Below are 15,985 nucleotides of genomic sequence, written 5' to 3'. Positions count from 1 at the left end.
GATGGTTTATTTACTCACATGACCTTATGTGGGAGGCTAAGTTGCTCTCTCTAAATGAGAGACAGATTAAACTGTGAAGCTTCAGTATTATTGTGCATTACTGGCTCTTGATGGGGTGCAGTTTATAAATTTAATACAAAAATATAGGCCTCTGCATGGGACTGATAGTCAAACAGGGAATTGAGCTCAGGTTCTTCTGCACCATTGGGCCCCCCAGAGCACTCCCCGTATTGACCGATCAGTTTGGGTGGCATCAGCATGTCATTGCATTCATCCATCTTAACTTTACAAGACCTGTCTTTGCAATGTCTGAACAGAGGGCACTGCAAGGAAAAATTTATCTTCTCAACATCAAATTTCCTCCAACAAAGCCTTAAAGTGAATCCCTAATCAGACATACCAGGAAGGGAATGTTAACTTCTTTTTCTGGTATGTACCTTGCTTTCTCAGCTAGTCACCCACACACACATACTTGGAGCAGTCACAACCTACTATGCTGGTAGAGGTGTTTTTGAGCATACGTTATCAGATAACACATCAGTGGGAGTGTGCACACTTTGCCTACTAGTCTGTTACTCCAAAGCACCAACAGATGGTTTGAAATCTGCAGTCTCTTTCCAGTTTTCTTTCCCTAGTTTGGGAGGTACTGAAATGGCTTAAGTTTAGAGACTCAGGTCCTATATAGACAGCCAAAATAAAGCTGCTTCAGGTCACTTTGGATATATGGTATTTCAGTGATGAATGCGTCCTAAGAGTCTGGAAGCTGCACCAAAGCTGCACTCTAGTCCTTAGGACTGGAGCATGGCTTTGGTGCGGCTTCTGGACTCTTAGAACACATGCATCATTTAAACAGCATACCTCCAAAGTCACTCAAAGCAGCTTTATTTTGGCTGTCTGTATCTGGCCTCAGACACATCTAACTAGGTATATAATTGATGATGTTCATGTATTATTTGAGGGCCTTGTCTATTATCTCTCTGTATAATACAATAGGGGAACAGTTTTTACATGGTAACACAGGGTTGACTGCTGGTTAAAAGTTAATAAATATCTGTGGATAATTTGCCTACAATTGTATCTCATGGCACAACCCTGTATGTACCTGCTCAGCATTAAGTGTCATTGAGGTGTGTGGAGCTTACTTCCAGGTATGTAGGTTTAGGACTGGACTATAAGCTGACACTACTATTTTAATAGATTTTAAATAGCATTTTATTTTTATTGGAAATAAAATTCTAATTCATATCATTTTTCTGTTGCAGATGCAATATTAGTGATGGCCGGACTCTGCAGTATGGCAGCCTGCTTCTTCGTTGTGGCTTTTCACACTAATTATAAGAGAATCTATGCAGAGACATCTCACGCCTGCTCAGTCAACAAAACAGAAGACGATGTTGAAGTAACAGGACAAACAGGAAATGCTTGCAGTTGAACTCTTGGACCAATCACAGTGCCTAAAGCAATGTTGCTATCATCTCAATGGAACTCAAGTGCCACAGCCGCACAAAACAGCAAAGTAAATTACCATTTGATAGAACAAGAGTTACTGGTTAAGTAATGGACCAGTCCTTCTATAAAAGATGTGCAGTTGTGAATGCTATTGATCAGGTAGCCAGAATGGCCCACATCCCTGTATGCAAGAGGGAGGTTATCAACATGCAGGGGATGCAGAAGTAAAAAAAAATGTATCTGCCAACAAGACATTAAAGACATGGAGGGGCAGGCAGTTCCCCAAACAATCCAATGAGGAGAGTGTGCATTCAGTATCTACAAAATGCTGAGGTGGATGAGCTGGGGGAACAAAATCGGGTATGCTAAAGGAAGATGGGCCTGACTTATTGGACTGCCCAACACAGAACACGGGACCGCAAGTGTTTTGTTGCAGGTTCCACTATTATCTTCATTAGTAGCTTCATTCCCCCCCCCCCCCCAAAAAAAAAAAACAGGGCTGCAGATAATATATTGGTGCTGGAATACAAGGGATCTGTCCCAGTAAGTTTTAATCTTTAAAGGTGTTGCTAAAGTGCAATAGAAAGCAGTTAAACAACCTTTGTCTGTATTAAGCTACACAAAGCAAGATGCCCAAGTCTTGCTACAAGAGTTCTAGTTTGAACACTGAGAGCCGTTGCGAAGTTAAATGGAATAAAACCCATGTTGATCCAGCCAAAGGCCTGTTACAGACTGCCAAAATAAAGCTGCTTCGGGTCTCTTTGGAGGTATGTTATTTAAATGATGCATTGGTCCTAAGAGTCTGGAGGTCGCACCAAAGCCACACTCCATTCCTAAGCACTGGAGTGCAGCTTTGGTGCAGCTTCCTGATTCTTAGGATGCATGCATCATTTAAACAGCATACCTGCAACAAGACCTGAAGCAGCTTTATTTTGGCAGTCTGTAACAGGCCTAAATTTCATTAAGAAGAGGATTTCCTAGTGGAACAGGGGGATTCAAATATATTGGTTAACATTTCAGTATTTATTACCTTGGGGAGTATAATTTCCTCTATTTCTAATGTTAAAACTCTTGCCCTCCATTGCCAATCAACACAGCACCACTCGTGCAAAAAGGTGTCATCAGCAGGTGCAGATAAACTGTAAGGTGTGAAAAACAACAAAAGTACTTAGGGAAAAAAAGTGAGGACTGAGGGTGCACCTAGACTGTAGAAATAATGCAGTTGGTCACAGTATGGTACCATGCCACCATATTACAAAATCCTGGTTGGGAGCAGGAAAGAGTGATGTGGGGCTTAGGAATCCTAAACAAGGAGCATAGTTTTTTGTAGGTCCCACTTTATGTTTAGGTAATCTGAATTATAAGATGCATGGTATTCAAAAAGACCTAGTTCTTTTGTTCTTTGATCACAAGGTATATACTGAATGAGGAAGGCAGATAGAAAGTGTCTGTTCTGTGAGCAGCATTGCAAGTAAAATTTATGCACAGTGATATAACCTCAGAGAGCAACATTTCCCAATATGATGCCCTTTAGATGTGCAGTCCCAGAAATTCTGCAGGCAACAGAATATTGATGAACTCTCACCTGCTCACACATACCTGTGTTGGCTACTTGTGGCCTAAAAGTTGTGGCAGAATGTTACACATAACAAATCAGCAAGAGGGCACCTGTTTAAATGCTTTTCCTGTCACAATAAAACACAATGGACAAACGTATCCATGGAACAAGAGAAATTAGCTGTTATATTTGTCACAGACAAATTCTAATCAGTTGTCCAATACTCACAAAGCACTTGGTACAGAATTGATACAGAAGTTTAAATTCAGTGCAAAATATACAATCAAAATGAAACAAAACACAAATACATAGCAAAAATATATACAGAATCTCCCTACGAATATACTCTGAAGATAAACCAATATTTAAATACAAAACAAAAGAGCACACCATATAAATAAATTTACAATCATTGCATTTCAGGACTGATATTCAAAGCCCAAAAATAGTTTGCAAGGCAGAGAGCTAGAAAAGTAAAGTACACAACAAGACCCTGCTTAAGAAAAAAAAACCAAGTAAACAAGTGTGATGTGTATTTCTAGCTTCTGTTTAGGCACACAATGTAGAAACCATGTTCACCTAACAGCTATATAATATTACAGTTGTTCTTGAGCAAATTGTTAAGCGCACATATTGCAAAGAACAAGCACTACACAAGAGGCAAACCATTCCAGGTGACCAGCTTTGCCTTACACTGGCATAATCAAGAATGTTTTTAAATGGTCTTTGCTACTAAATATTGCTTAGCTTATTTAAAGATTCTAGTTCCATGCAAAGTCTAAACTCAGTGTTTCACAATTTTGTTGTATACCCAAGTCCCCTTCAAAGCTTACTCTACAGTCTAAGCCGTCTCTTTGGCATGTGAAGAGCTATACTTATTCATGCTTAATTACACATGAAACCCACCAAAGACTCTGTGAACAAGGCTGCTAATTCAATTTTAGTATTAGGAAAGGACTGCAACAGGATCTCTCCTAAAGCAGACCAGGCAACGTAGAAGCTAAAAGGGAGAAGAAGGTACTCTGGACCAGAAGCTCTCATGTCTCTTCAGCTTTCAGGTTTAGTGGGGCTATTCTGATGGTTATACAGCAGGATTGGAAACAAGTGACCCTCCTGATGTTGGTATGCTCCTGAGGGTGGTCCAAGAACATCAGGGGAGGGACAGGTATTCCCTATCCCTGCTGTAATGGCTCAACCTGGCTTGTCCTCTCAGTCTGGAACTTCCACAATGGTACATCCTTGAATATGAGAATGCTGCATTTGCTACAATTGAGAAGAGCAAGAGTGCAAATGTTTTAAAACCATGATCGGTTAAAGAAATAACCATTCTAGTAGAGATGGTATTTAGCCTTTGAAAATTATTTGATGTCATTCTACTCTACCCCATCTGCACCCATAGGAAAGCTGGCCTAACATCACCTTACCCAAAATACCCAGTCTTACCCAAATTACCCACCTGTCTTCTCTTCCTTCACCTCAAGGCATCTGGGAACTATATTTGTGGGGAAGTGAAGGACTTCTAGCAGAGTATGCTCAGCCCCCTCGTCAAATATGGTTCTGAGGATTCTTTGAGGGAAGTTAGCATAGAGAAATTAATATGAAAGATTTGTGCAGTGTGGTAGATACAATATGAATGTTACAATTCTACTAAGTCAGCTCCTATTTCAATTTAATTAAAGCTAGACTGTTTCTAGAGATCTTTTTATTACTTACAGAAAAAAATGAGTACAATTTCCTTTATGTTTAAAATGTATCTCTAATGATTTATATGCCAAATCTGAATTATTTTACTCTGTCATAAGTATTTATTTATTTATTTGATCTTGTTTTGAGGAAATGGAGAAATCCTTTATTTATGGAGCACTGACATATTATTTGTGCCTTACTTGTACAGTTCTGGTTAGGATTTGCAAGGAGTAAATAAATTCCAGCAAGGCTATTTCAGACCAATTTATTATAAACACACCTTTAAAAATGAAAACCAAGAATGACAGAGTAACAAGTTGTGGTATAGAAAGGATTAACCCACTGAGCTGTGGTTCAAACTGTTCTATGGAACCCATAGATTCCTAAGATAAAATGTGTTCCCCTCCAGAAGATAACACAGGAAACAAACAAACTTTCAAGAGAAACAACTTGCTTACCATAGGGGATTGCTGTGCAATTGGTTACTTGTATGGGTGTGTTCTAATCTATCCACACAGAGTGATACTGAGATTTAAGCGGTCCAGCCAGTTTGAAAATCACTGACTTGGGAGAAACTGGCAGAGCTAAATATATACATAGCATGGAAAAGTTAAAGCTAAGCAGAACTTCTGCATGTACTGTAGATATATGTGAAAGACAAAGCATGGTCTGCATACAATTACTGCATACAACTAAAGCCACATATTTCACAAGAACAGTTTTTCTCCTGATGAAACAGGACTACTTCAAACTTGCCAAATATTTTCCATACAGGAAATAATGCATAGGCTGAGCACATTACGGTCATTTTTGCCAGCACACAAGTACTTTGACAAGTTATTAGTCATGCATATACCACAGCAAACTGCTGTTGATCAGAGCTTCCAACGTGTGTGTTTACACACAGGAAAACTGACATGGATGCAGTATGCAGCTCCATGTATGTGCAGGATGCACATTTCCTGTATGGAAACAATGATCTGTGTAGTAGGCTTGACATGTGCTGTGCTCAGATGCTTACAATATTGCCAGAAATGAAAATGCAGCATTGAAGGAAGTTATAGACACCTTTTATTAACCCAGGGGTGGGAGAATTTTTGAAAATATATTCTTTGTTATTATATTAGATTATATGATGCATATCTGAATTGACATTTACATTAACACTATAATAATTGCATATAAAACCTTCCTTATAAATTATCTTCAGAAAATATAAACCTTCGTGTTAGAAATACTCTATTCAATATCTATCTTGCTACAAACTGCTCATTACAAGTCAAAAGCCACACTTTATAGCTTTGAAGGGTTGTACTTAGAAGGCTGGATCAAGAAAGGCAACTATTCTATTTTTATTTTCATAAGCAAGGAGACAGAGAAGCCTTCCAACCGATGCAGTCAATGCACTGATACGGAAGTTTACAATCAACAGTCACCACCTTGTAAACATCAAACTGCTAGTCAAAAATGCATTAAAGTTGTGCTACTGTAAGCAATGCAAATAACAGCTTTACATTCAACACAGAATTAAAGCCAAACTGCAATGAATGCAGTACCTATTCCAGTCAACTCTCATTCACAACCTATCCTGCCTGAACTACATGGATTCATACAGAAATGAACCCATTAGCTTTACATTTTCTTGGAGATCAACAAAATGAGAGCCATGGTTTCAAGTGAGGAAGCACTGTAGAGGGAGGGTTAACCCACCTTCCCCAGCACCACTCAGATCCGCTGCTTTAAATGCTCTGACTTGTGAGAAACTTGTAATCTGATCACAGATCTCTACCACAATTAGTACTTTGGCCCTTGCTGTTTCAGCTTAAAGGGGTTGTAGATTAGCCTGTTCAAGGAGCAAATGGAAGCCTTGTTTAGGAGTTTGCCTGAGCATGTGTAGAGCTGAAATGGGACAGGCAAATAACTCCTATGCTCCAATATCCCCAATCACTCAGCAGTCAGTCATGTAAAAGTGTAAAGACGACTGTGTAACTATGTTTAGGTGGTTGCAAAGCTCCTGTGAGCATGAATCCTGAAAAATGTGGAAGTGATATAAATACTATTCAGCTCAGTAAGAGACCACAAATTTGAACAGATGTCTCATCCCTACCGTGTCCCTCTGACATCCATGAAGTGGGCTCCACATTTACAAAGGGTCCTAAAGGGTCCTGCAGACAGACCCAAAGGACAAGAGCAATCCAGCACAATACAGGAGGCCCTTGTTAAATTGCTGAGGTTTGGTTCCAGGACCCCCTGTGGATACCAAAACGGTGGTGTAGTAAAATGGAGTTGGCCCTCCATGGATATGGAGGGCTGACTGCACCAAGATTTTGTTCTGCATACACAGGGCTTCGAGGTAAGCATTAACTAACACAGTCCTCATCTCCCAGTGTGCAATGGACAGAACATCTGCTTCCACAGGCCTCTACTTAGTAACAAATTCAATTGAAAGTAAACTCTCAATTCACTTAACAGTAGTTTATGGTGAGCCCTAGAGCGGCCATTCTCTTTGGCTGCAGGAATGTCTAGCATTGTGACGAAACCGGACAGCGATCTGATATGTACCACTGGGTCACTCTGGAGACAAGACAGCCGCTGGCAGCCGCTGGTGGAGACAAGCCTTCTGGCTGGGCCTCCCTCAAAACCGCCCCATGGAGGGGTTGGGGTTTTTTCTTAATGTTGTTTCCGGCACAGCTGTCCTCTTGTATGTTGTGTCCCCCCCCCCCCTTTTTAACTCCCTATAAAGCTATGTAGGGGTAGTCCGCTCCTTTTTTCCAATCTGTACAGCCCCTAAATTATATTACTCTGTGTTGAACTATTCTTCAGTACAGAAAAACGTAAAACATACTTCCACTAAGTAAATCAGTACTGAATACAATTAATGCTAAAATAGGCAAGTTTAACATATTGTGCTATAGTTGTAAATCCTAGGTTTAGTGTTTGGTTTGTCAACAACAGTCTAGTAAGAGTATGTTAAAAGAAGAATTTTAGGACATGAAATTAGAAGCATGAAGAGGAAAACCAAAAGCTTGTAGTGTGTAGTATAAAAATAGATAAGATTAAGGTGAAATATTCTATCCTCCCGCCAAAGGGTTTCATTTAGTAGTGTGGAAAAGGGAAGTGTTGATGACATACAAACACTAATATCAACAACAATCTTAATAAACTAAATATTGGGATGCAATGCCTGCAGAGCTATCCCTGTGGATGGTGACACTCTGTCCAAGAGCGTTCTACTTGGTCTTTCCCCATCACCTCTCTGGTATGCGGGCTACAAGGCATCCAATCAAGGGAGCAAGAGTAATGTGGGCACTGCAGACATGGAGAGAAGCCAGCTGCTGCATCCTTCTATGTGCCATCTTGGAAGGGACTGCCTTGATCTGACACTACCAGGAAGATTGGGGCAAATAATGCCTCTGGTGGAGTGTCGGATGGATTATGCCACTGGATTAAATCAATTTGCCTTTATGCCACTTAGAGAAATATTGCACAAATCATAAATAACATAAAATTACCAACTGTCAGCTCTTCCCTAAATGTATTTTCCTCTGGAGAAGGCTGGGCTAACTTAACACTTACACAGGAAACATTAGCATGTATATTTTCTAAAGAGGGATTAAAAATTTACTTTCATAAAACAAGTGATTCCCAGGGGAGGAAAAGATGGAAAAATTGCATTAAAAAGCACAGTACAATGGGATCACTGCTTTATTCATTTTTTTTGCACAAAGCAAAAATTGGTTAATGTTTTTTGGAAAGGCTATGTAAAGCACATATCTCTAATCAATTTGTGATGCATAAACATATCTCATGTTAGCCAATGGATAGGCACTGTACAACAAAATGGAATAATTACAGTAGTCTCATAAGCAATGCTTCTTAACCTGAACTGTATTCAGTTTTATCAGGCAGATCCACTTCATCTACCGTAGAAGTGCTGTATTTCTGCTGCAGATATCTTCATCTATCAGCGCCCCACTTCATTGACTGACATGTTCTCATTTCTTGACTCTTTTACATTTCCAGTTTTCTTCTGTTTCTGTTTAGATTTCTTTAACATGTGAACCTGCAATAAAAACATGTTAAAAAATTTTTAAAAAAAATTAAAGGCAATATTCTAAAGCAACAAATGCAAAAGAAGAAACTTTTTTAAAGTTAACATCAGCTTTAAATCCAATGCAAAGGGTGCTGCTAGTACCTTTGAGACTCACTGAACAAATGCTTTTGCAGACTTAACCCTACTTCCTCAGACTAACACAACTATAGCTCTGAATTTAAATCCAGTGTTTGGGGTTTGTTTGTTTTTTCACTCTACAGATACTAATAAAATGTGGTCAAGCAGTAAAACACTGCTTCAAGTTACAATTAAAAGGGAGGACATCACTGACACAAGTTTTCTAATATTTCAAAGCATATAAATTGGGGGGGGGGGAACACGTGCCCCTCAACACCTTCCCTCTGAGACAACACCCGGTATTCTACCTAAATCTTTAACATGGTGGTAGAATTCAAAGACATAGCCATGTTAGTCTGGAAAATGAGTACGTAAAGGGATCTTGCAGCATGAGCTTTGGTAGACCTGGCCCCACTTCCTCAGATGCATTTGGTCAAATGCATCTGAGGAAGTAGGATCAAGTCTACCAAAGCTCAAGCTACTAACTATCTTTCAGTTAGTCTGAAAGGTGTTGCAAGATCCCTTGGCATACTAAATCTTTAGCACGTGCTTTATTCTTCTAATATATGAAAACTGTAAAGATTACAGATCTGTTGCTGGAATTCAAAGGAATTTTAAACCCTAATGACTACCAGGAGTTTTCAGGCTTCCCCTGCAGTTCCTAAGAAATACTCCCGAAAAGCTCCTTCCAAACTGCATTTCAAAGAAGATGATTGACTGCAGGCAGGGATTGAACACAAACAGCACTCTATGTACACGGAAGTGCATTAGGCTCTTTGAACCCTGTCTTGTGTGGATCCAAGCAGAGAGATCTACTTCTCATCATTGCAATAAATGTGTTTCTGAGGGGTATTACCATACTTTAAACTACAGTAAGCAGTATAGAAATGCACTTACTACTTTAAACTGTAAGTGGGAGGCTCACATGAAGAAAGTCTTCATACATAAACAGAAAACGAAATGTCAGGGGAAAGCTCCTAGTCTAATGTTCCTCTTGGCTTAACTACCTTCCTACATACATGAATGTTTCTCCATGGAGGAACATGCAGTCACGTTAGCCCCTCACTTGTAGTCCAAAGTTATAAAAGTGACAGTCAGATTTACTAACTTGCTATGAAGGAGGAGTTAGAGTTAGAGTTAGATAATGATTCAGTCTAGACACACTGAATATCCACTGATTAAGCTGTGATATCCATCACCATGAGTCTTGCACATGTTGTCCTTCACAAACACATCAGGAGTGAAAACATTTTGGGTTCATTAATCACAGTTGCTCCAGTTTGGTCAAAACAGGAAACTGTGGTCAGCAAGATTAGAACAAAACAGGAACCATGATTTGAAGTTCAGTTCAGATCCTGGTTTGTTCAAGTCTGGTAATAACTATTTTCTATTTTTGATTAATTAGATAATGGTAGGGCGAAACAGACAGTTCCTTTGGAGTGGCCTGCTGCCACCCCTTTCAGCGCTAGATTAGGGCCATGGCAAGTACATGCCGCAGCCTTGATCCATCCTTTCCCCAGCACTAAAAGGAACGGCAAAGTGCCACTCCTTTGCTGCCACCGCAGCACTTTCTGGTGCTCCTTTTGGCGTGCGTCATCTGGATGCAGCGCCATAGGAGCACTGTGAAACCACCCGCCATGCAGTCGGGTGGACGATGTGACGTCAGTGTCAGGGCAGCGTTGGGGCATGCTCCGTGCAGACACCACACCCCCACGCTGCCCCAAGGCCAGCATTTAGTGCCAGTCTGTTAACGCCCTGTTTTTAAAAAACACAGGAAGTTTTCAAAGGTAGGAGAGTTGGGGCAGAGAGCAGAAGGCTCATGCATATCAGGGTAGACTATGCCCAGGTATAGTCTTTGAATCTAGATTAATCTTGAAAATGTTCTTCTAAATATTCAGTGTCTATCAGGTATAGATACAGCCAGCATGGTGTAGTAGTTTGTGTGTTGAACTGACTCTGGAGAAAAGGGTTCAATTCTCTGTTTGGCCACAGAAACACACTGAGTAATCTTGGATGAGTCACACACTCTCAGTCCCAGAAAACGCCTTGATAGTCACCTTAGGGGCACCATAAGTTAGAAACAGCTTGAAGGCAAACAACAACAACAACAACAACAACAACAACAACAACAAAGAATTATATATTTTAAGGGAAACGGAATGGTTTGAGTTTTTTTAGTTTTTTAAAATTAATATATAATAACAGACACAAAACATTTTCAAATACCTTTGGTCCTGCTACAGAGATAATGATCTGGCCAGGAGGCTGGATCCAAGGCTCTCCATCTACTTGAACAGGAATTGGTTTCAGGAGTGTTAAACGGAAGTAGGAACCTTGGGCAATCCGGATGCCTGAACGTAGGCCCCCTTGGACTTGTCCCTACCAAGAGCAATCAGAAAAGCCTTTCTCAAGAAAATATATAATGTTTACATTAAGACAAACAATGACATTTGCAAGATGACCTGTGCAATACTGGTATACCAGATGTTTATATTTCTGAAAACCTTTTACAATCTCTGTGCTCTTGACACTTTCAAAAACATATTTTAAAATATGAACAGATCATGCTCTGAACAGCAACATACTGTATTCTTCTGATCTTTCCTGTGACAATTTAATTTTAGCTGACAAATAAAATACACTCGTCCCTCCATATTTGTGGCTTTGACTTTTGTGGATTTGATTATTTACAGATTTTATGTTCTCTCTAGGAATATCTGGGACCTCCAGTGCTACTCTATGGTCAACTTTAACCAAAAGTTCCACTAAATGACAGAGATTCTTAGAGAGAACACTCCACTAGGCATTTGTAGCTTCTCCAGTGCAATTCTATGGTCAATGTCTGGCATATGTTGACCACAAAGTTGCACTGGAGGACCTAGTGTCCTAGAAATGTGTTCTCTATGGTAAAAGCAGTGTTTTTGTTACTTGTGTTTTTTCCACATTCACAGGGGTCCTATGCCCCAAACCTCAGCAAATGTGGAGGGACGAGTGTAACTTCCTCTCAAGTCAAATGGAGTATATATATTACTACTTTTTGCACCACAGTGTACTTTAGAATGGATCATATCCAGGACATATTTCAAGATCAGTGGGTTAAACACTGGACTTACCATGTGAACTACTCCAGTGACACCAACAACTTCCAACAAGCCATCATCAATTCTTGGTTTCTCAAACCGGTTATCATTATCAGACCCCCAAAGGTCAGCACCAGATCCCCAACTAAACAGAAAAGAACAGAACAGGTCAGAACAAAGTAGTACAGATAACAATCTATCAATGATGGATTATATTATATGAATTTTCATAAAGATGTCTGTAAGCCAGTGTCTCCTTCATGACTGAACATGTACAGAAGCCCCATAAGCCAGAAATGACGGGAGACCAAGTGAGAGTTCTCTGTGCTTCTTCTCTTGCTTCAGTATCTGAAGTGGCTCTATGAGCCTCCCATCCTTACAGATTACAGGAGTGGAGCTTCAGAGAAGAAAATGAAGAGAGGGCTGGACAACCCTTGCCTCACTGATTCTTTAAAAGCTCAAAGAATTAATTTGATCTGATGAAATGCATTCTCTAATCTTTGCCCATCCGATCCACATCCATGTCCACATCTGGCTAACAGAGAACGCAAGACACCCAAGATCACCCAGTAAATTTAATGAATCTGAACTTAGGTTTCCCGAGTCTTACTTCAAAAACATAAAAACACAAGAGCTGCTTTTTCATTTAAATTGTGGTATTATTATTTAATACTGTTTAAGTATCAGCTAAAATCAATAACATATAGTAACAGGCTGGATACTATTTGACTATGAAGAGTGAAGAATGCAACAGGCACAAAATTCATTTGACTGGGCAAGATGCAAAACCACTCCTCACTTACAGGTGTATTTTGCTTTTGATACCCTTGAACTGGCTTCACAGATTAAAAGGGTTTGCAGTTGTGGTCCAACTAGGGTGACACAGAGCCATGTCAACATGGAAAAAGCATAAACAAGGCTGAGCACATATTCTCCCCAGCCCCATTTTTTCTCTAGGAGCCATGATTTATTTAGATTAGTATATGAATTTTTTTTCTGTGGTTTTTTTGGGCTGTGTGGCCACATTCTGGAAGAATTTATTCCTGACTTTTCGCCTGCAATTGTGGCTGGCAACTTCAGATGTTGCTGCACTATAACTCTCAACATTCCTCACACTTGGTTTTATTGCACTCCAACAATTTCTGAAGGGCTGCATAATTCCCACACTGCTCTAAATCAACATCATGGGCTTTGCAGTTCAAAACAATATGGCCCCCATGCTGCAGAGAGTATGTTTCCCAGACTTACCGAGGAAACGCAAAACTGCAGGTGACAACAAACCCTATTGAAATAGAACACCTTTTCTAAGATTTTTTAGGTCCTCCAGCATGACTCTATGGTCAATGTCCAGGGGAAGCATACCACAAAACTGAGCTGGAAGACCTAGAAAATGCCTGGAGAGAGCTTATTTTTTTCAGACGTGGGTAAGTGAAAATGCAGAGTATTGGTCCTCCTGATACAGGTATCATAATGTACTTTAATATTCAGGGAAGTGATCAGTACTCAAGCAGATACTTTGTTTTTTACTTAACGATTTGAATAGGAAAATTTATAATGCTTCATCACAAACAAAAATCATTAGTTAACTAAAGTGGAAGTAAAATATAAATACTACTTGGATCTACAATGCTTTACTGGCTGAGCAACAAATACAAGCCAGCAGCAAATGTTCCCACAAATGCAATTTGCACCAGCATGCATAGTAACATCAGGGTTTGTTGGCCATATGATTTATCATTTTATGCCATAAGGTTTTGCTAAAGGAGTCGCACCTAAAAGGTATGAGCCTATGTTTTGCAGATAGGAATCTGAGGACTCATCACTAGTACCTCCAATTGAAAAATCAACTGGACAGTAGCACATGGGGGTAAACAACCCAGCCTGACACAATGAAGTGTTGTTGCCAGCAGAAACAAAAGAGTACTGAACAGAAAAGATCAATGGTATGATTCAGGAGAAGGGAGCTTCATACAGTCATATCCCTAGCTGAATGGACAAAGGCAGGAGAGAAAATAAACAGAGCAGCAAGTGATATTCTGTTACTGACATACACAAGAGTAGGTTAAACTTATGGCTCCATACATCTGTTATGTTTTGCTGTGGAGGTTGACATTCCCTTCCTCCCTTTGCAGCAACAAGCCCTTCCACTATGGACCTACCACAGATTTCCTGAAGCCCCTATACAGTCATTCTGTGCCTGATGAAGAGAAAGGGGTTTGAATCAGCGAAGTATCTGGCTATATCCCATAGTCAAATGCAAAATTATTCCATCAGCTGCTGAAACCTAGAGAGCGCTGGTACAACGCAGTGGATAAGCAATCACTTTGCGTCTGCTACAGGGACATAACCAGACAATTCTGTGATCACTTCCACTTTTCCCCAGGTATAAAAATGTTGGGCAATCTTTCAGCTTATGTGGAAGCCGCGTGCACCATTCATTCTCCCGTCGAGTGGCTTCCGCGTAAGCTGGAAGCCGCGTATGGGGTGCCCGCCTATAGCACGGGCGCACTGTACTCTATTGTCAGAGGCACAAACTCTAATAGATGCATGGGTAATGAAGATAAGACTTTCAATATTTAGAATATTCTACCTGGGAATATTAATGAAGATAAGGCCTTCAATATTTGGAAGCTCAACTTGATGCTGGTCCACTTGAAGCTTTATTTCTTTATGAAGATTTCTGGTGTGACTCATTTTCTGCAATCCAACCTTTACATAGACACCTTTGTTGTGAAACCTAGAGACAGAGATTTTCCACTCAATTTTTATTTAACACATTTTCACTCAACAATTTTAGATTCCATGCACAGCAAGACTAGAAACTGTAAAAACGTGAAAAAAATTAGAAAATTCCATTCACTCAAAACCACAAGGTTGCGAGTTCAAGACCAGCAAAAGGGCCCAAGCTCGACTCAGGCTTGCATCCTTCCGAGGTCGCTAAAATGAGTACCCAGACTGTTGGGGGCAAATTAGCTTACTTGCTAATTAGTTTACTTGCTGTTCACCGCTATGATCTTTGGAATAGCGGTATATAAATAAAACAAATTATTATTATTATTATTATTATTATTATTAAAAACATACAAACAAACATAAATTAAGAAGATGCTTTGCAAGAGAGGTTGACAAAGTACAATCTCTCAGTCCGTCCCCAAACCACCCAGACTCCCCTTCTTCTCAGATGAACAGCCATGCCTGGAAGCTTCCATAACCAGTGAATCACATTTTTAAATGGGGGGTGATAGCAGCCCATGCACTGCCAGTGGCAGAAATGGCCACTGGTTCTGATGAAACCACCTGTTTGCCCTACAGATTGAGACTGTCACGGAACCTAAAGTGCCCATTTCCCCAGAAGTGGATTGAATAAGATGCTCAGCCACAAGTTTTGCATTGTATGGAGCCACCGCACAGGCCGTCTCCCTCCATAAGGTAACCAGCTTTATACTCATGACAAATAATAATAATAATAATGACTCCCATGTACTGGACAATTCAAACTACATGAGTATCCCTGTTAGGTGTGGCTTTGGAGTATAGCATGGCAAAATACAAAGTACGTAGCAAAATAGTTTTCAGCTAGTTTGCATTTTCTGGAGCCTCCAAGAGTGCTGATTGTCTTCTTTGTTTTTTTGGCTGCTTTTATGTTCCCTCAAAAGGAAGGTGGTGTGGGAGCAGGGCGGGTGGTTGAGCAAGTAGGCATAGTCAGCAAAAAGCCTTGAGGTGCATGTAGCCTCATTTTGCTCACCACTGATTTACAGAATACTTGAGCAACGTAGGAGACACACACTCTCCCCCCTGCCCCCAGAACAGCTACTCCACTGTCCTCTCTGTCTGCTATCCAGAGATGATGCCTTTTTGCTTTCCACTCATACCCTATGATTCACTGGAACTCTGACTTAAACTGCAGTTTCTTTGTTCTTGTGAAGCATACAGAAACCTAGATTACCTCATCCTCACTGGTGGTAGAGAATAATGTTTCCCACTTTGAATTCCTAAAAAAAACTTTCATTTAACTGTACCAAAGATGTGGATGCCTTCTTG

General features: G+C 40.2%; 2 protein-coding genes across 3 annotated transcripts in view; one reads left to right on the top strand and one right to left on the bottom strand.

Moving 5' to 3' along the window:
- Positions 1-2,209, top strand: part of SLC49A3 (solute carrier family 49 member 3) — a 29,999-nt gene extending 27,790 nt beyond the window's left edge. The window contains exon 10 of the mRNA XM_089510732.1: positions 1,263-2,209. Within this exon, the coding sequence (XP_089366858.1) occupies positions 1,263-1,432 (170 nt within the window). The 3' untranslated portion in view covers positions 1,433-2,209. The remainder of the gene's footprint in view (positions 1-1,262) is intronic.
- A 956-nt stretch (positions 2,210-3,165) lies between these two features.
- DGKQ (diacylglycerol kinase theta) overlaps positions 3,166-15,985 on the bottom strand; it is an 87,066-nt gene continuing 74,246 nt past the window's right edge. Inside the window, exons 20-23 of one of the 2 annotated variants that reach the window (XM_089488707.1) lie at positions 14,535-14,681; positions 11,978-12,089; positions 11,091-11,243; positions 3,166-8,756 (exon numbers count right to left, since the gene is read on the bottom strand). In XM_089488707.1, coding sequence (XP_089344833.1) covers positions 8,658-8,756; positions 11,091-11,243; positions 11,978-12,089; positions 14,535-14,681 — 511 coding nt within the window. In that variant the 3' untranslated portion in view covers positions 3,166-8,657. Of the gene's footprint in view, positions 8,757-11,090; positions 11,244-11,977; positions 12,090-14,534; positions 14,682-15,985 lie in introns of those variants that run through there. The other variant, XM_089488708.1, reaches the window with a different exon arrangement.

The sequence above is a fragment of the Sceloporus occidentalis genome, unplaced genomic scaffold (genome assembly GCF_023333645.1).
Source record: "Sceloporus occidentalis isolate IW3139 unplaced genomic scaffold, rSceOcc1.0.p SCAF_1, whole genome shotgun sequence".
NCBI lineage: Eukaryota > Metazoa > Chordata > Lepidosauria > Squamata > Phrynosomatidae > Sceloporus > Sceloporus occidentalis.
Note: the sequence above shows the minus strand (reverse complement) of the source record. Positions and strands in the feature narration are given on the sequence as shown.